Source organism: Chelon labrosus, assembly GCF_963514085.1.
Source record: "Chelon labrosus genome assembly, chromosome: 7".
Lineage (NCBI taxonomy): Eukaryota > Metazoa > Chordata > Actinopteri > Mugiliformes > Mugilidae > Chelon > Chelon labrosus.
Window position 1 is genome coordinate 21,005,177 of NC_140343.1, and position 20,496 is coordinate 21,025,672.

General features: G+C 39.4%; 1 protein-coding gene across 1 annotated transcript in view; it reads right to left on the reverse strand.

Annotated features, from left to right (window-relative positions):
• Window positions 1-20,496, reverse strand: part of gabrg3 (gamma-aminobutyric acid type A receptor subunit gamma3) — a gene marked incomplete at its 3' end in the record, with an annotated part of 53,084 nt that overhangs the window by 20,048 nt on the left and 12,540 nt on the right. Inside the window, exon 2 of the mRNA XM_084548525.1 lies at window positions 17,770-17,837. Within this exon, the coding sequence (XP_084404651.1) occupies window positions 17,770-17,837 (68 nt within the window). The remainder of the gene's footprint in view (window positions 1-17,769; window positions 17,838-20,496) is intronic.

Sequence of the window (20,496 nt, forward strand, 5' to 3'; positions counted from 1 at the left end):
GTATTTTTCTCATTATTGTGACTTGTCTAAATAAATGCTTGTTTTCTGCAAATACAACGCCTGCATGCTGGTCCCTGCTTCCTTCCACACAACCTCCCACTGTCAAGTGTGACAGACTTAATATTGCACTCCTCCGCTTACTCACTGAACACCTCATCCTACTGGATGTCCAGAGAGTCTCTCCCAATTGTTCATTATCATCTGCTCACCCTTCCACCAGGGTCTAGAGTGCAGGGAGTCTATCTCCTGCCTTTATTCAGGTCTATGCACCTCAATGTAGCAGTGCGATTACAAAACACCTCTTGCCAAAAATATACAGCCTCAATGAAAATGGAATAAGGAATTCTGTCTAATAAATAATGCCAACTATGATCTGGATCCTGTCAACTGACTTGAGACATCCTAATTTAATTTTCATTTAAGGCAGTCAGGAATGGGTAATAATTATATATTCTGTTTTAACTCAACTCAAGGATAAGAACAGAAAAGTACTGATGGAAAATAGCGCTGTCTTGGTAAACACTGATACACCCCTGCCTAATATTCTGTTGGTCCTTCTCATGTTGCCAAAACGGCCCTGACTTAGCAAGGAATGAACTCAGCAAATGCTCTGTGTAACTGCCAAAAATCTCCTTGGCAACAGATTAGTTCTTGGCTTCAGCTTTAGTAACAATGCAGATAAAGATATACAGTATAATGACATTAATGATAGCCTTGCCCCCCTCCAGGAACCTGCACCTTTTCATACGGCTGCATTTGACCTTTTACCCAGACTCCACACCGCTTTGAGTAACTCACCAATTAGAATGAAGTCTATAATCAAGAGAACCACTGGGTGCTCATGACCTTTAATTGTGCAGCGCTCAGGAGATTTGAAAAAACGGAACATTATCCAGGATTTAATGACCAGTGAATGAAAAGTGCTGCAAATCAAACAAACAGAACTAATGTGAGGCTGAAGCAATCACATCTGGAAATATCGAGCTGCAGATGGGTGAAAAGTAAATCGCACGCAACTCATCAAAATGTTGAGTTTTGTAGCCTCTTATGTAATGTCATGTTAGAAGGTAATTATAACTATGCTGAAAGAATATTGATTCCACTTCCCTTCCCTGCTGCTCACAGCAGCCTCCAGTCACTACAATAGACTCTGCTGTGAAGAAAATGGGCCTTTCACCTCAATTGCCTTGAATGCACTGCTATATTAAGGATGCTAATGTAGAGGTACAATGCATACTCACATATAAATGGCCTGATGATAAGTAAAAATTGACCCCACATGATAATTCCATTCAAACTGAAGTAGAGAGCAAATGATCATCTGGAACACGGAAACGTTATCTGTCACAATAACAAGTATGAAAAAAAGCATCATGATAATATATACAGTACATAATAGTGCTTCCAACTTTGTGCTGACTGTATGGGAAATGCTCTCTCACGTTTTAGTATGATATAGGTCCATAAAAAATTATTTCCCTAGGTTGGTATGACCTCCATCTCATCCAACACCTTTGGAATGAACTGGAATATCAGCTGTGCGCCAGGTTTTTGATGATGCTCGTTTGGCTGAATAGGACTGGTGCTGAATCTCTGCAGCCAAGTTCGAAACTCTTGCATTAATTCCCTTGGGTCATTAGTTACAACAGCTTATTACGATCCACAATTAGATTTCTTGGTGACATTGCCCTCTAGTGTCTAGGAAGAAGAAGTGAGCTGACAAAGTGAGGAGGGTGGATAGAGGGGTCAACTAAACACTGGACTGTTAAATAGAGACAGCTTTGCTTGTTTCCGTTTTTAAACTGCATTGTGGCTGCCATCTCTATGAGAATGTTTTATGTTGTTTTAATTTCTGTGTATTATATTGTTCCCACAGCATAGGTATCTCTTATCTTATTGCCAAGATTGTTAGCATAAAACGAATAATAACCTGGAATCCAAACAAAATGCCACTTTTGTACAAAAGCTCCCTGTTAAAGGTCTCTTGAATATAATCTATATATATATTCTCTTTAAAGCTAACAAGCAAACTGTTAGTCATGAAGCTAGTAGTGTCACAACAGCTCTCACAACTAACTAACTAACTTGCATAGCCATTTGACTGACTTGTTCTAGCATGTTCCAAGCGTGCAAGCAGTTTGCCTGTTGCCTCTGTCTCACAACCAATGACTGTATATACTAGGTCAAAACAAGTTTCAAGCGCCACCTAATGTGACACCTTGGATGTGACGAGGGCTAGATGTTGCATTTACATGGTGTCCCTCCACCTGCTTTCTCTCTGTTCTACACAATTCACTTTTTGAAGACACAGCGGGAAAAAGTGAAATGTTTAATTCCATCATTCATCATTCTCTACCGTCTAAGGGATGTTAAGTTGGGTCACACTGAACAGATTTACTCCTATAATGGAATATTTCCCCATCCGTTTTTAAATCATGTGGACAAATGAGAATATTAGTCATTGTTGAAAAATCTGCACATGGCTTAACGTCGACTCTGATGTGTGAGGAATTATTCTGCCACTGTCTGCCCGTTGTTTAAAATGACCAGAATACAAATCAGACAGCCACTGGGCTGACTAATGGCTCAGGAAGGGGCATAGGACTGAAATGTGAGGCAGCCTGGCAGAAGCCACCTTACCAAAATGACACTGCTGCTCTTTGCCTTTAATTTCTATGAGAAGCAAGTAGAGGCCTATTCCACTGACCTTCCTTCCCTTTTATGCAAATTAGAATTTATTAATTACTTCATTTTATTATAAAAAAAAGTAAACATGAACCTTCTTCCACACTATGTTGCCTGAGCCAAGTGGGATACACCATATCTTCAAAGCCACGAACAATCAACACACACTAGTAAAATGATAACAATGTGCCCATAAAAATGTGTTTCCATAAAATGTGTCATTAACTAAGAAATATTCTATTGATTATATGATTATATATACACAGAGCATGATAGGAGATAACTCAGGGCAAATAATGTTACACTTATTATCAATAACCTGCATCATGTGCTCTTTATTCTACATACAGATGCAATACTATAACACACAGTAAGCTGGTCTGAGCTAGTTGTAAACTTGTAGTAAATGCAGACAGTAACTGTGTGCCAAAGACCATGATGTGTTTTTGTCAGTATTTTTGTAATAATTCTTGCCTGATTCTCCTGTGAACTTATAACCTCCCTCACTCTTAGTTTTCAATTATCCTACTTACTGAACAGAAGCTCTTTTAGAACTAGTTCTAAATTTCTTTTTTCAGTTAAGATTTTCTCCTTGCTTCTCTGCAGTTCAAGGTAAAAACTAAATCTCACTCAGGGAATAAAATAGCATTCAGACATCCGCTTCTTATATTGACAACGCACAAAGTACATGTGCCATTTTTATACAGCATATAAAATAAAATGACAATAAACAAACAAAAAAAAAAACATACAAAACCACATAAGACAGTAACTTAACTCCTGTACTCTAAACAGTACAGTAGTGGTCTGTAAATAGTACCTAGGTCTGTCTCCCATTTACTTTTAATCAATAGTCTATCATAAGATTTCTGTTCAAAATGTTGTATATAGAGGATATCAGTCCTCTTGTGGAGTAGACTCGTGTATCAAGCAAATGCTTCTCAAAGGGGGATTCCTCTGGCAAATTTGGGAAGTCAGGAGAGTTATCTTGGAGCCAGTATCTAATTTGAAGGAACTTAAAGTGGTTGTTCTGCGATAGATTGAATTTAGAAGATAACTGGTAGAAGCTCGATAGTACGTTGTTTCTATATAGATCGCTAACTGTTTCAATACCTTTCTTGCTCCATTTCTGTAAAGTTCCATCTGCAATAGGGTAAGGAACATTGGGACTGTTTCACAAAGGGGTCTTTCTCAGTAATGGGATGTCTAATCCCAACAATGCACGAGTTTCCTGCCACACCCAAGATGTGCTCAAAATTATGGGATTTTTTTGTTGCCCAAGAAGTGGATATTTTTTATTGAGGTAGTTTTCAGTACATGTTGCTCTATAGAGATAATGTATAATGTATAATGGATAATGTAGAGATCTGATGTCACTACTCTCAGCGTGTAACCAAGCCTATATTGGACGAAACTGAGATCCCAAATAGTAGCATTTAAAATTAGAGAGGTTCAAGCCTCTTTTAGCATACAGCGCTTGGAAAGTAATAAGCTTTACTCTGGGGTAAAGGGATACATTGGAGTAAATAAATATGTTTTGGCAACAAATTCATTTTAACTATATTTACTCCCCCAATTAAAGATAGAGGCAGATCAATCCACCTTTGTGTTCTTCTCGTTTTCTAATATTTATGCCTAGGTACTTAAACCCATGAGGACGTACTGTCAGCGGTTCAACAAGAGCTCCAGTGTCCAAATCCTGTGTGTTTAAGGGCAGGACCTTGTTGTTGTTTTTTTTAAATTTTGTATCCTGATGCAATGCTGTACTTTTGAAGACATTGAAAGAGTGGAGGGACTTAGTCGGTTGGATCAGTTAAGTGGATAAAGTTGTCATAGAGAGAGAATTTATGCTGAGAGGCACCAGACTGGATGCTGGAGGTGGCAGCATTGGCTCGAATAGAACGTGCAAATGGTCCGATGGCAAGTGAGAATAATAACAGGGAGACACAACAGCCCTGCAAGACCCCTCTGGAGAGCAAGAAGGTAACCGACAGGATTTGTGCTTTAGGGGCCTTGAAAAGCGGTTTTAATATAGTGAATGAATTTTACACCAAAATTCATAGCTGCAAATCTTTGAAATAGAAAGGTAGCTTCGATCCTTCTCAGCGTCCATTGATATTATCAGCGTAGACCCTTTTGTCATCTGCAGAGTCAATTATATGAAATAAACAGAGGACATTATCTGATCCTTGCCTATTTCTGGTGAACCCAGTTTGATCTGGGTGTATCATTTTTGGCATAATGTCCTCTAACCTAGTTGCGAGCTTTTTAGAGATAACCTTGTAATCAGCGTTTAGAAGACTTAGGGGCCTACAGGAACTACATTTGTTGTCTGTCCTTGTCAGGTTTTGGTAGTAGTGTAATGGTAGCTAAATTGAGGAAGCTGGGTAGAGTCTAGTTAATCAAAACTTCCTTGATCATGTTTGTAAGAGGTGATAGCAGTTTGCAAAAGTCTTAGAATATCCAATACGAATAACCAATAATAACCAATAAGTTGTTCTGCAGAGATTTCATGGCCAGGAGACCATCCATCCTACCAGCTTTTAACTTTGGCATTTATCTGTGGGAGATCAAGACGTTCTAGAAATCACCAGACACCCAATAAAATGTGCTAAATGCACTAAATCTGTACTACATTACAGTTGTATAGTTTATTTACTGTAACAGTGGTGGGTCCAGTGCTGCTCATGGCACCAGATACTGTAATCTAGGTCGAAGCTCTGCTGTGTGAACCTGGCACTTTAAAACTATTCAGGACAAAGTCACACAGTACACACTGTATCTATCTTGTGCTTTGAGACATCTTGTCATGCTCCTTTGCTGAGTCCTACTGCTCAGGGTGCACAAGTATGCTGAGGATGGAAATCTCAATAATTCACAATTAGATTAAATTTTGATTCAGGGCATTATGATGTAACAAAACCCAGGGCGATCCTTAGTGATAAAACTTGACACACTGTATGGCTCAAACACTGTGTGCAACCCTTCCCTTTGAAACCAAATTAGAGAATAAGCAAGGCAGAAACTGCAATAGTTTCCTCACATAGTCTAAAGACATGCAGGTCAGATGGATTAGAAGCTAAACTGCTTATAGGGTGTACCTCACCTATCACCAAGTGCATGCTCTGAAAGGCTTCAGCTCTGCGCTACCCTGCACAGGATACTGAGTGGATACTGAAAATAAAAAGAATGGACTGAGGTTGGAGTTTGTTAACAGCATGCTCCACTGCCCTCCGTGTACTTCAATGCTTGTTCTGTATTGTGTATTGTTGTGTATTATTCATGTTGCACAGTTCAATGAACTTATTCAACCCTCAACAGATGTGGCCAACATAAAAAGGTCTCTTTAACATTATGCTCGGCATATGCTATCACACCCAACTATGATGGTTTTGGAGCACTCAAACCAAGCTCTTTTGCTCAACAAAGCAGCAATAACTGCCAAGAAGGCAGAGAGAACTAAACCCTAGTCCAAATTTCACAGTTGGTACAGATGTCCACAAAAGTTTAAGTGACTCCGTCATGGTCCCTGTTCAGACACTGCAGACAAGAAAGTAACCCAATTAAGTTAAGTCACTTAAGTCTATTGAGTGAATTGTATGAAAACTGGTTTATTAACATCTACTTAACAAATTTATGTGGAACCACTTGAAACTTTTTTAAGTAAATCGAACATATCTTTTATTTGAGTGTACTGAGTGGTACCAAACAGACAGATATTTATTTCAACTGTACACTGTAAAATGAAGAAAAACTTCTGCAATCTCATAGAACAAAACCTTTTGTTGTAAAAGTATAAACCATTTATTAACATGACAGGAGAGTCTGACCACTGTGCAAAGCCTTCTCCAGCACATCCCAAAGATTCTCAGTGGGGTTAAGGTCTGGACTCTGTGGTGGACAATCCATGTGTGAAAATAATGTCTCATGCTCCCTGAACCACTCTTTCACAATTTGAGCCCCATGAATCCTGCCATTATCATCTTGGAATATGCCCATGGCATCAGGGAAGAAAAAAATCCATTGATGGAATAACCTGGTCATTCAGTATATTCAGGTAGTCAGCTGACCTCATTCTTTGGGCACATAATGTTGCTGAACCTGAACCTAGACCTGAGCAACTGCAGCAACCCCAGATCATAGCACTGCCTCCACAGGCTTGTACAGCAGGCACTAGGCATGATGGGTGCGTCCCTTCATCTGCCTCTCTTCTTACCCTGATGCCCCCATCACTCTGGAACAGGGTAAATCTGGACTCATCAGACCACATGACCTTGTTCCATTGCTCCAGAGTCCAATCTTTATGCTCCCTAGCAAATTGAAGCCTTTTTTCTGGTTAGCTTCACTGATTAGTGGTTTTCTTAAGGCTCCACAGCTGTTAAGTCCCGATCCCTTGAGTTCCCTTCACATTGTATGTGTGGTAATGCTCTTACTTTTACTATAAAACATAGCCCTGAGTTCTAATGTTGTTTTTCTTCGATTTAATTTCACCAAACTTTTAAGTGATCGCCGAACACGATCAATCAGAATTTTTCTCCGACCACATTTCTTCCTCTAAGACGATGGTTCCCCACTATCCTTCCAGTTTTTAATAATAAGTTGGACAGTTCTTAACCCAATTTTAGTAGTTTCTTCAATCTCATTCGATGTTTTCTCTGCTTGATGCATGCCAATGATTTGACCCTTCTCAAACAGACTAACATCTTTTCCATGACCACGGGATGTGTCTTTAGACATGGTTGTTTAAGAAATGAGAAGCTACTCATTGCATCAGTTGGGGTTAAATAACTTGTTGCCAGTAATTATCCAATAGGAGGCTCGTACCTATTTGGTTAGTTAAATCCAGGTGGCAACTTTTTTTTTGGCATGTGCTTTTAGTGAGACAGAGTTAGCTTGATCCAAAATATGTATTATTTCCCCAAAGTTATGACGCACACACAGCAAACAGAGGTATTGACCCATGATATCTTATTCTACTGTGCCCCACTTGATGTTGATGTTTATTTGCATACAGAGTGCAAAGCTGAGATGGTCTCTCAAGGGCTGGCTGGGGACGCATGTGGAAATACATGCCAGATGTGATTATAGGTACTTAAAGCTCCCCACTGATTAGATTGACCAGATTGGATTTTAATACAACGTCTGAACGGGGCATAGACTATGTTTTAGTTGAAATCATTTATCAAGTAATACAAAGCGTATAGCAAACAGACATTTTCTTCTAATTGTCTATATAAGTTTGGACCTCAGAACTTACTTTAAGCAGGTTAAGAACGGTCATTTGTTGACATTTTCGAAGATGATCAATTCTCTTATTCTTCAAACCTTGTGTGAGCACTCGACAGTGAGTCAATCGTGGACTCCTTTAAGCAAAAAATTTAAATAGAAGCTAAGTGGTGCCTACAAGGAAGGAAACGCATTTAAAAATATATTAAAGTGCCTCCAGCTTGAAATATCTACTGTCCAAAATGTTACTAAATGGTATTGATGCACCTTTCGTGAGACCCCATCACAAAAAAGAGCATTGCCTGATGTTAGGAATGGGGGTGGCAATATTAAACATTTCTTGAACTAGTTCACGAAATGCAAGCTGAAGCTGCTTTAATGGCTCTCACAGTCTCCTTACTGGAAAATCACTGAAAATCTTCAACTGTTTCTGCAGAGCATGGAAGCCAGCGTCTACATTTAATTTACACGTAAGGCAAGTTGCTCTAAAACTAAGGCCTATATCATTCCAACTGAGCTCTCAAAATTATTAGCATCTTATAAGTTACAAATAAATGAAATAGGAAATGTTGTTTTGTAATTCACTAACATCCCCTTTTCTATTATTACAACCAAGTGCATCGTGTATATATTTAAAGGGTGTTTAAAGACTTTTTTTTTCAATCACATTTTTTAAAAACTTATTTTGAGGAATTTTTCCCCTGATAAAACAGCACCGTGTCCAGTCAGGAATACGTCCAGAACTGCAAACCCAAAATGAACAACCTTGGGATCTCTAGATGAGAGACATGTTGTGAAATTTTTAAATAAATTAAATATTCTTGTCCTCCTCGTCACCAGGCCATGGACAGATTTGAAAATTTTCTATTCAGATTTCCTCACTAGTACGCTCATGAATTAAACACGTAAGAGGAATAGCAACAATTTAAGAAGGGGTTATTTTTTGGTGTCATGCTTTGTTGTAGTGGTTTGATATTCACTTCAACAAGCAACAAAATGTGTGGTTTGCACATGTATTTGTCTAGCTCTAGAATCTAATGTACAGTGCTACAGTTAGTGTCAATCAGGCATCAAGTACTGCTACTCAAAACGTACATGTATTTCCTTTTCCGTGTGTAAGTACTGTGGGCCCATGCTGAATCAAAACTGAATATAGGAGGTTATGGTGATTGACAGTGATAGTACAATCTGTTAATTTCTTGACAGGAATCAGAACAGTACAAAATTCTGCAGGTGAGGTACTGTCTGTAAAAGCCACGGAGGGTGCTCCATAAAGTGGTCAGACAGGTATCATGAAACTTAGGAACAGCGGTAAAACAGGAAAGGTATTTTTGGGAGTTCATTACATGCTGACTGAACCACACTACAGCAGCACATTAATATTCCGCTGAGGTTTGTTCCGTTTGTGGCGTTACCAAGAGCCTCATTATATGATCCTCATGCTGATGACTTCATTACCCAAATCTTCCAGCCAGAAAAATCAAAAAATGAGATGCAGCACTCTGTCTTATTAAGCCAGAACACACTTTTTCATTTCCTTACCCGAGTCATCCCGTAACTACGCTGTACCAGCTCACCGACCTATTGTAAAAAGATACGTTTGTTGTGAATGAAATTATCAAGGTCATTAGTAACACAGCAGGTGTGAGCCAAACAATTACAGTACGCAGCAAAATCCAGGAACATTTAAATGAATATTGTGCTGGGAGCTAAGGAAAACCACAGAAGACAAGATGTTGCAGCAGTCCTGCCAGCAGCTCACTTATGCAACGCGAAATGAACTGGCATGAATGTTGTATTTCACTGGGCATCCTGTGTGTGAGAGCCTGTGAGTGGGCAGCTATCCCCACAGGGTGAGAATAGCATCAGCGACTCCACTGGCACCACCTTTTCTTTTGGCAGGAATTCCTAGATTACAGGGGGTTGCCTTGGACACTGCATGGCCCGCAAGTATAAAATTAGTTGTTCATAATTACAAAGATGCCGTCTTCTCCGGCTTAACATATTGTTTATTGCTCATTAAAACATAGCTCTGCATGATGTTTCTTCTGATTCATTGTCAGTATTTTCAAATTAAGCAGATATTTTAGTATTTATTATATTTTATCCCAAGCTGCATACCCTCTCAATTTTTAAATCTTTTATCATATGACCATCTTAAGCTTGTTTGATAATCAATTAGCGGCAGTCTATTCACAGGATATTTTGTGTGGATGCCCACCAACATTACAGAGAGAACTTCAACGCATAAATGAACGCAAAAATAAAATATCGAAACGCTTACTCCATTTTAACCTGGTTTTACCTTTAGGTTAGCCTTTATTTTATTATATTGATTTAGTCTCGAGGTGCTTAATGCTTTGCTGTTTTTGTAAGGTGAGCTTGAGAGCTCTGAAAGGCGCCCACAAATGAAATTAATGTAGCTTGTGCTATCTGCAGGGTGGAACCATTGTTGCTCATGTAAGCATGGACTTCAGCACTACCACCTCTGGCTTGGTGACATGAAGCAGAATTCTGGTGAGAAAGCATAATCACCATTCACAATGCCAACGGAGACTAGACACAAAGTCAACAGCAGTGAGAAATGAGCCAAGTGTTTATGCTGGCACAAGAAAGTAATGTCGGCATATTTTTTCTTTCAAAACCAAAAAGTACCATCTGAAAACAATTTCCACACAGCATAAATCACACCCTTGTGTTGCTTTAAAGTTTGTTCTTGGGTAAGGAATTGCCTTATTGCTTCTCCTTCTTAAAAAACATTTAAAACTGTTGTTCTACACCAGCTGTGAAAAGGGGGTTTTCCTTCCATTACACCCAGGGGGCAGTAATGAGCTAATCACAGCTTTATGACACACAATGAAGTAAAGAAGATACTACACTTGTTGCTTTTTTGAGAAACAGGTGATCAACTTTTGGATAATCCGTTTTTAATATCATAGTTTTTCATATCTCTTATGTTTCCCTTCGCTTTATGTTATGTTCTACATTTTGTGTGTTTTTTAATCCATGGTATTTCTACAGTATTTCATGCAGAACTCTGCCGTCAATCAGAATGGGTGAAAAGTTTCATGAATAATTTTACCTACATTAACTCGTTTGTCATTGTTTGTCATTTGTCTGTAATGCATTTGCTAAAGGTCAACACTTAGGCTTAAAACTTATATATACGCACACACTGTGTGTGTTTATGCTTTTCTGGCAGTTTAGCAGAGGACCCTCAGATGATGTTTTAGTTAATAAGCTCATAAAAGTGCTGATCTGAACCTAAGCCAAATCTTTTGGGTGGCGGTACAAACTCACTTAGCCATCACATCCAGGCTGTAATTAAATCCATGACTTTGACGCCTAAACGGTTGAACTTCCAGATTTTCTATATCCATGTGGGCCAAAGTTAAATTATACGCTTCAAAATAATTACTTTAATGCATGCAGAGAGAATGAATGAATGAATAAACTAATCATATGTAATGTCCAGCCAATATGTGCAAATGGTGTGTCTAAATGTGCAAACTGTGTGTCTGAATGCACTGCCAACCATTTATAAAGACAGAGGTTTAAGTTGTTCTGGCACAGTAGAGCACAGTTTCAGAGAGGAGTCTGTTAGCTGAAGTCTATATTAAAGTTGATAAAAACAGACGTTGGAACTTCCATTGCATTTATGGGACAAGATGAACTTTTGGCGCTTTAATTATTTCTTACATGTAGTAGTCCTTGTCCTGTCCTCACGGTTTTAATAGCAATAAGGACACGAGACATAATATGTAATCTTGAGAGCACTTGCCTCCTTCTGACAGTTTTCCAGGTGCAGTGTTTGCAGATTTAGGTTCCAAATTTATGTAAGCATTCATTTCATATTGAATGATTAGTTTTTTTAAATGGTGAGTTTGGAAAGTAAATCTGAGGAAATATGCCAAGTGTTCCAAGAATTGATCATTTTTAATGTTTTGGTAATTATCCTATGCATTGATTTAATGAATGTAAAGTTATTCTATTTTGCTCCATGAGATGCTGGAAACGATGGTAATACCAGGGATACCGGTACACTGTGTTGAAAGCCAATTAGCAAACGTTAGCATGCCTACAAGATGAACTAACAGGTTGCACATGCCACAGGCTGTCTAATAGATGCTCATTAGTTCCTCAGTGGAGAGATTTATTAGATTTACTAATCACTATCAATAGAAAATCTTACAGTGTATATATTTCATCTTCAAAGTAAATATAATGCACCATTTAGTAAACTGGGAGAGCTTACTTGGTATTGTATCAGCTAGACGTCATGACATGTTATCATGCTAGTCAGGATTTTTAATTTAGCACATTTTTAATTAAAGATGGAACACGTCGAGGAAAGATCATCTGAGGAGATTAAGAGATACAAACATTTGTTCGGCAAAATTTTGGCTAGAATTCCAGTCGCGATTGTTGAAAGTGAAGCAGGAAGTAGAAACATTGTAACAGAGTGAGGCAGACTGACGAGTGCACAAGTATAAATGGCTCGCACCGGCGCATGCGTAAGTTACGGTGTCTAGGCCCAACAGTACTCTAAAAGAGCCTTAACTCTGGAGAAACATTTTACTTTGCCTTAGAACTGCTTGACACAACAACATTCACAGTACAGAGGCATTTAGCACTGACTGGCGGTACAATAGGACTCCGCATGCATACATACATAATCCACTTGCCACACAGCGAAACATTATTTTTTACATTACTGTTAGTTCTCTGTGGGATTACAAAATATTTGTCATTAATGGTGTATGGTTTTATTCTACCCACCCATCTGCTATTAATCAGAACATATATTGAATATTGATGAGATCTGTGGATCAACCGCTGTCTGCCGGAGCAACTCACATATCATTACTTCATGTGATATTGATACGTGATATGATACTGATATTAATGATTATTATTACTTTGAAAATGTTATTTCTAGCCTGAATTGTTCTGCGGTTGCAAAAGTACCACAAGAGTACACTATATGATTACCTGTGTGCAGAAGACACTGTTAAAAAAACAGTACATGTCAGGAATGTCTCAAACACGGATGGATGGATGGATGAAGGATGGATGGATGGTTTCGGCAAATCTTCAACCTACTTTTAAGGAACAGTACAAATGCCAGTGAATTAATATAGTTTTCGAAGCATTCAATTAGGCAGTACCACCATTAGTACCAAGTGCCACTGTGTCAGAAGACAATGGCATAATGTTTTAGTGGGCTACTGAAAAAGAAAATCAAGTACATTTCTCCACTGAGTGCAGAATCTTTTCTCTTTGACTGCGCTCTATATGTGACAATGGTCCGCCGAGTTCATTCAGAAAGGATTTAATTACAATCTGTCTCTTGGAGAAGTCATGACACCCTAAATTATACACCGCATTGCAATTAGAAACAATACAAGTATGAAAACCAGTATATGAATTCGTCTGTGACAATGTGGCTTAAAATAAGCTGGTCATACAAAAAAAAAAAAGAGACGGCACTTCACCTTTTGTTGTAGTAGCAAAGAATGTGCAATGAATATGCAGTAATTCTCATTCAAATTAAAGCAAATTACAGGCTCTCGTGCTTTCCCCACTACACATTCCTGAATAGAAAACCCAGCACCTTGCCACAGCAATAAATATCAGCACAGTATAAGACAGGAATCGCAAATACAGGGACGGCCTGGTTTTATCTACACTATTAAGCAAGCGCGTCAAAATTATTTACTTCAGTCATTAGGGATATGGCTCTATTATCATCTTCCTGTGACAATGCAAATGTCAAATGTAAACAGTGCAAACTGTGCAAAGACAGACAATACAATACAGACAGTGCAAAACACGTGGGGGACATTGCACCTATAGAGTTGCTTGAGGGAATTGAGGGATACCAGCAGGTACCTTTCAGCTTGAGAGCTGGATCAAGTGGAAAAGCTGTCTGCAGGTGTAGCCGAGTAATGTTTTCTGTGTGTGTGAATTAAAGTCAGTGAAAGGAATGGACCATTTGTTATTCTTGGCCACGCAGTAACTCAGGCGGCAACGATGCATGATGACGAGGTTATAGCAATAGCTGCAAACCCATGGTGCAGCCACGCAGCTGTTTCCTCTTTATTTTACTAATTAGACCTCTGCAAGACTGTGTGAATGTGTTAAGACTGACCGACGTCAAGCAGTAATTTTGCAAATGTCAGGGTGGGAACTTATTATGTGTGGTTGAACAGTTGGAAAGGTTTAACCGCTCAGAGTAACTGAAAACACCTGCATGCTTTAGCATGGGCTTTAAGTTGAAGCAGATTCTCTAATTCTCTTAAATCTATGCCATCTCAAAAATGGTTAAAGGAGTAGAGCATGAGTGGAGCTGAGGTGAGTGGATGACGCTTGGGGCCCCAACTTCTCAAAACAACTACTCCCTAAATGATGCAGAACCTTGAGCCTTATAATAATCGGGTTCTTCACCCTCGTACTCTAGTGCTGAATGAAATGAGCTGGCCTTTCGTACCAAGTTGTAAACATGTTTATTTTTGCTGTAAAGTTGTTCATTTTAACATGGAGGTCTATGGGGATACACACCGATCAGGCATAGTATTATGACCACCTTCCTAATATTGTGTAGGTCTCCCTTGTGCCTCCAAAAGTGTTCTGACTCATGAGAGAATGGACATGGTAGTGGAGGGCGGATCGATCCAAATGTCGATAATATCGATACCAATGTTGGTATCGAGATTGATCAATACCAATGTAATGAGATCGATACTTAAGTTTTAAAAAGCGGCCTGACTCTGTCTAAATGCCGCTGCTCGTGTGTTTGTTGTACCGTCACGTGACTCCGCGGCGCCAGGTGACCAAACACCGCCCACCGCTACCTGCCAGGCCCGGCCAGCAGCAACGCATCACACACAACGCAGAGACGGAGCAGGAGAATGGGCTGTATGGTTATATTTACAGGCCGAAAATGAAACAATAGCAAGTTGTACTATTTGTAAAAAGGCTGTAAGATACAGTGGTAACACAGCAAACTTATATAAGCATATGGAATTCTTTAAAATCCCCCGCCCCCTGGCCCCGACAGACCCCTGAAAAGAAGAAAAAAAGTGCAGTAAAGGGGAGAAATGTTGTCTTATTTTTGTATTGTATTGCACTTCCCAAACACTTCCTTACATTATTTATAATATTTGTTGTGAAGTGATAATTGTGTACATCCAAATCCAGAAAGAAGTGCAATGAGTTGGTTGTATAATTGTATTGTAGTTTCTGAACACTCTGCCTGAAAAATTATTTGTTTTTATTTGTCCTCAAGTGATCATTTTGTATTGTTTCTGAACAAAAACTTTTATTGTGATAATAAAGTATTTTCTATTTACTTATAAACTTTGCCCAAATTCTGTACTGAATTTTAACTGATTAATAATCCAAAAGGCAAATCGCAAAAACACTTTAATGTCATGAAAATTCATTCAGATTTAGATTAATTCAGACCGATAATGCATCCACCGTAATTATTAAAAAGTATCGATATCGATATCGGTATCGGCGATACTAGCCCTGTATTTACTTGGTATTGGATCGATACCAAATATAGCGGTATCGCACACCTCTAGGACATGGGCCTTCTGAAGGTGTGGTGTCTGGCAGCAGAATGCTGTTAGTGGGGGCATTTGGGTCCTATGTGTTGAGGGGAGGGGCCTCTGTGGATCATCCCACAGATACTTTTTTTTAGTATTTCCTAAACTGTTTTTGTGTGTGTGCCTGTGTCAGGCTGCATCCTGCTGGGGATGGCTGCTGCCATCAAGGAGTGTCATTGCTATGGGGTGGGGGTGCCTGGTCTGGTCTAGGTGGGTGGTACATGTCTAAATAACATCCACATGCAGAACATTGAATCGTCACAAGATGTTCAACGTTATTTACTTCTCCTGTCAGTGGTCATAATGTTTTGCCTGATCATCGTATAGCCATCCCCAGGTGGCCATTGCATACAGCAGATTTTGATAACCATAGTGAGCTGAAATTAGGCTGGAGATACACTGGAATAGAACATAACATTAAGGACTTTTTGCAATATTTATGGCCATTAGACAGAGACAGACACTAATGTGAATCCTCCAGCAGTATCTCATCAATGTTTATTAGTTACATTTTGCTTTTATTATTCTCAGCATGGCTGCATTCCCAGTGTCCATTTATTTAATGTATTTTTTTTATTTATTGCCGATGCCTTTTGTGTATTTGCCTCATTCATCAGCCGTTATCAACAACAACAAGATATGTATTGAGTTACATGCAAAGTGTGCTATTATGCATACATACTGAATGACTTACTACAAATTCAGTCAATGCTCTGTGACATTCATTAACCCCGTCCCGACTTACTTTTGTTTTTCTTTCATGACTTGCACGGTGTTGGAAAGTGGGATCTTAGTTGGTCTAGATAAGCTCCCAAAGAAACTGTTTTCTCTGTTTGGCCCATCTTCTTTCAATCCGACTTGAAATCTATTTCCTCTCTAAGCTTAACTCTGTTGTGTTGTTATTATAATAACGAGGCAGGGAGTGAGGTTATAATGAACTTTAGTTATTTCACCAGCTCACCTAATTGGTTGCTACCTTAGACATCAGTTAACCCCTTACACAACACCTCCTCTCTCAGTCTGTCCTTCTGACCACCAGTACAGTCTGTCTCCCTTTCAGAGCCCTGTTTCTCTCCCTCACTTGGCTATTCTTCACACATTCATCTTAACCTCTCACCTCGCTCTTAGCGTGTTCTATTCTTTCCTTCCATTTCAATATCCCTCCGCTTTCATCCTGCTCTGATGTCCCTCTCATCTTTTCATCACCACAGTTAAAGCCTCCAATATGGAGTGAAATTAGTCTCAAAATGGTCACAAACACTATCGCAGGGCTAACACAGAGAGACAGACAACCATTCACATGCACACCTATGGCCAATTTAGAATCACCAGTTAACCTAACCAGCATGTCTTGACAGTGGGAGGAAGCCGGAGTACCTGGAGAGAACCCACGCAGACACAGGGAGGACATGCAGACTCCACACAGAAAGGCCCAGTCGGCCCATGGATTTGAACCCGGAACCGTGGTGACCACCTATATGACCAACTATTAGGCTTCCTTAATTCGTCACATTAAATTATTTAGAACTATTTTTGTATATTTAAATATACCTGTCACCAGGCACCATGGTTAAAATTCTCCTGATATCTTTTTTCTTTTCTAATAAATGGTGGCTAACATGGGAGAAACGTGATACACTAGCATATAGATCTGAGTTCCTTTAACACGAAGTAAGTTAACAGGAGTAATTTAAGAAGCAAATTTGGAGTTGCGATCCTATAATGTAATACATCAGCAGTAATACAGAACAGTATTTGATAACATCATCCAGAATTTCTGTACATTTGCCTGAACAAAGATGTGTGAAAAAAGCTTTAAATTAAAATGTTAATGCTTGTTTGGGCTTCATATATAAATATAAAGGGTAAGTACAGTGAAGTAAAAAAGCATTTAGTCCACTCAAAGTAGGATGCTTAACGTACAATTAAGTGCAGATAACAGAATCCACAGCGCTCTCAATTTGCATTCCGGCAATAATTAGATCAAAAATATATTATTACAACACAAATATATAATTTTTTTGTAATTATGAATTTATGTATGCATTTAAATTACTACGTGTTACATGTGTATTTCCAGCATGCCTTTTTTTTCCCTGATGGAACCATAAAAATCACCCACTGAGACATCCCATTTATCTGAGACTGGAGTCCAACTTGCAGGTCGCCCATGCAGTTCAAGCCCTGAGACCAATACGACCAGCACGTCATTTCACGCTAACACCAAGCAAAAGCTCTGACTTACCATATTTATTGAAGACACTGGTCCAATACTGTTCACGAATATGTCGACATCAATGACTGTTGGTTTAACTGTGGAGAAAAAAAAAAGCAGAAATGTTGAGTGATCAAGGCTTTTATTCTTGGGCACTAAACCTGCATCTTTTGTAAATCAAAGAGAACCACAGATAAATTAAATGAATGAAACTTTGTTGTTCAGAATCCTTTGAAGAGTGAGTAGCTGCTAAGTGAAGTGGTCTCCAGGGAGGAGTAGTAGTAGTAGTTGTTAACAATGGTCACACATTAGTCCTCATCACGACAGTTTTGATGAAACACCACAACAAGTGTTCTTCGCAATATAGAAATTGTGCACCCAACAACAGGCCATAGACTATACAACACAACAAACTATTACATCTTAATGAAGTATTTAAAGACATCACTGATGACAACTCAGTGTAGAACATCAAAGAGGAAGCTCAGCATAGTCCACAGGGTTTCAATCCTGCTTATCCCTGCTGGTTATTTATCAAAGCCAACTAATCATGGACTGAACTACACCTGGGACGTCAGCTAAATGCAATTAACTGATAAACCAGCAGAGCTTCAGTCAGCGCCCGGGCTGGGATGAAGCGCCGTGCTGTTTTATGGCTTCCTCCATCAGGCAGTAGTACAAAGGGCGGAGATAAACTAAATAGGCCAGAACCTGATGTAGAGTTGCAGCTTGTCAACAGGCAAAGCAGGCAACTGCTTAAGGCCCCAGGCCACTACAGGTGGCCCCCGAGGGCCGACAAATTTTAAACCACAGCAGTGGCAATGTGCTGAGTTTTCAGTTACAGTAGGAGACCTCTTTAAGGTCTGGTCACTCAGTCCTCTGCTCAAAGTATGACAACATCACACGATTTAAAATGCAAAGGAACTATCCCTTCCGTAAGTGAAAAAAGGAAAGAAAATCCTCCTTTTGACTAAAATAACTTCACATTAGGGCGACACAGTGGTGAGGTAGTTAGTACTGATGCCTCACAGCAAGAAGGTCCCGGGTTCGAATCCATGGGCTGACTTTGCTTTTCTGTGTAGAGTTTGTGCATGTGAGGGTGAATGGTTGTCTGTCTCTCAAGCGGTTAAAGAAGAAGAACTTCACATTATTTCATTTGTTCTGTCTTTGATGGTTCACATTACCCACATTACATGTAACTTTGCCAGCAGTGTGTCCAGCATCTTCAATTAGCGTCTTCAATTTGTCCGAAAGTCAAAGTCATTTTTCTACATGCTACACTTTCTCCTGCTTTTATCTTCACCTTTGTCTTGTTACTTCTCCTTCTTCGTGTATGTCATCTGTGTGCTCCACTTTCATTAATTTATTTCTCTCTCGTTACCCTGTCAGCCCTTGTGTGTATGTTTATATAAAGTGCTGTCTTCCCCCTGCACGTTTCCTGCTGTGTTCCCTTGCCGGTCTTCCCTTGTTGTTTCCCTGTTGGATTCCTAGTGTTCACTAGTTCCTTTTATTTTTGGCTTAGCTCTTGGATTATATGTTGACTCTCTTTGGATCTACCCTGCCTCATTTTCTGCAGTGCCTGTAGTTTGTTTGTTTTTCTTGAAAATTAACTTTCACTTTTCCTACTGCATATGACAATTGAATTGTATTGTGATGCAGTGAATGGGCTCGGCGACAGAAACACTTCGGTGATTTACAGCACCACAAACTACATCCTCCAAAATGATCTTACAGTTGAATTACCACCTTTTTGATGTTTCAACATAAACTGAACTTTCATGAAGCTAAGATTTAGAGCAGGACTGTTACATTAGAATGCATTTGTTTTCAATAGTGTGCCTAATGAACTGGCAAGTGAGTGTATGTTCACTTGCTAGTTGTTAGTGACCCAAAACACCAAAACTGTCTGCAGTCCTGAGGGGAACTCCAGAATGGTTGGATTTTTGTGTGAATTCTGTGTTTTTTCTTTTTGAATGAATTCCATCTATTGTAGTTATTTTCAGTGTAGTTTAAAATACTGTATTCTGATTACTTCCAGTTCAGTACACTAATCTGACAACATCAGTGCTGTGCAGCCCCTGACCACTGTTATATGCAGCTGGTGGTGATAATTCATGCAATTACACGTTCTATACGCCACACGTTGCCAACAATTACCTCAACCAAGAAGGTTCAGGCAAGTCACGAAGGAAGGTCTCTCAGCAACTATCGCTGCAATCATAGTGGAACACCCCTGGCTTTCCCCTGCTGCTCACAGAGATTTCACGCTCAGGTCTAAAGGTGTCAGTCTAAACTAGAACTTTTAAAACGTCTAAGTGACAGCTGTGACACGCTGTTGCCACGAGCGTTCACATTTGCATAGCAAAGAGCCCCTCCATCATTTTACATTACCTGTCTTTGGAGTCTCCGTGTCTCTGCCAATTAAATCCACAGTGAGAATTTTTCCACCTGCCAGTCTCCGTTCCAGCGTTTGGTTCACGTGCTAACAGATGGCACACTAGAGGACACTTCTGGAGCGTCCCCGCTGAGGCCCATTTTCAAAAGCGCTATGTTCATAACTGCACAACACCTGGCGAATAAAATGAATTAATCTACATGAAACTCTAAAAAAAATAGCTAAAGATCTGAAAGGAATATTTGACGCAACCGTTCTAAACCTTCCATGGCACCTTTATACATTTATAAATCGTGGTTTCCTCAGCTCTGTTTCTGTTTCATGCCATATAAACAGCACAATGCACGAGGCAGCAAACACTT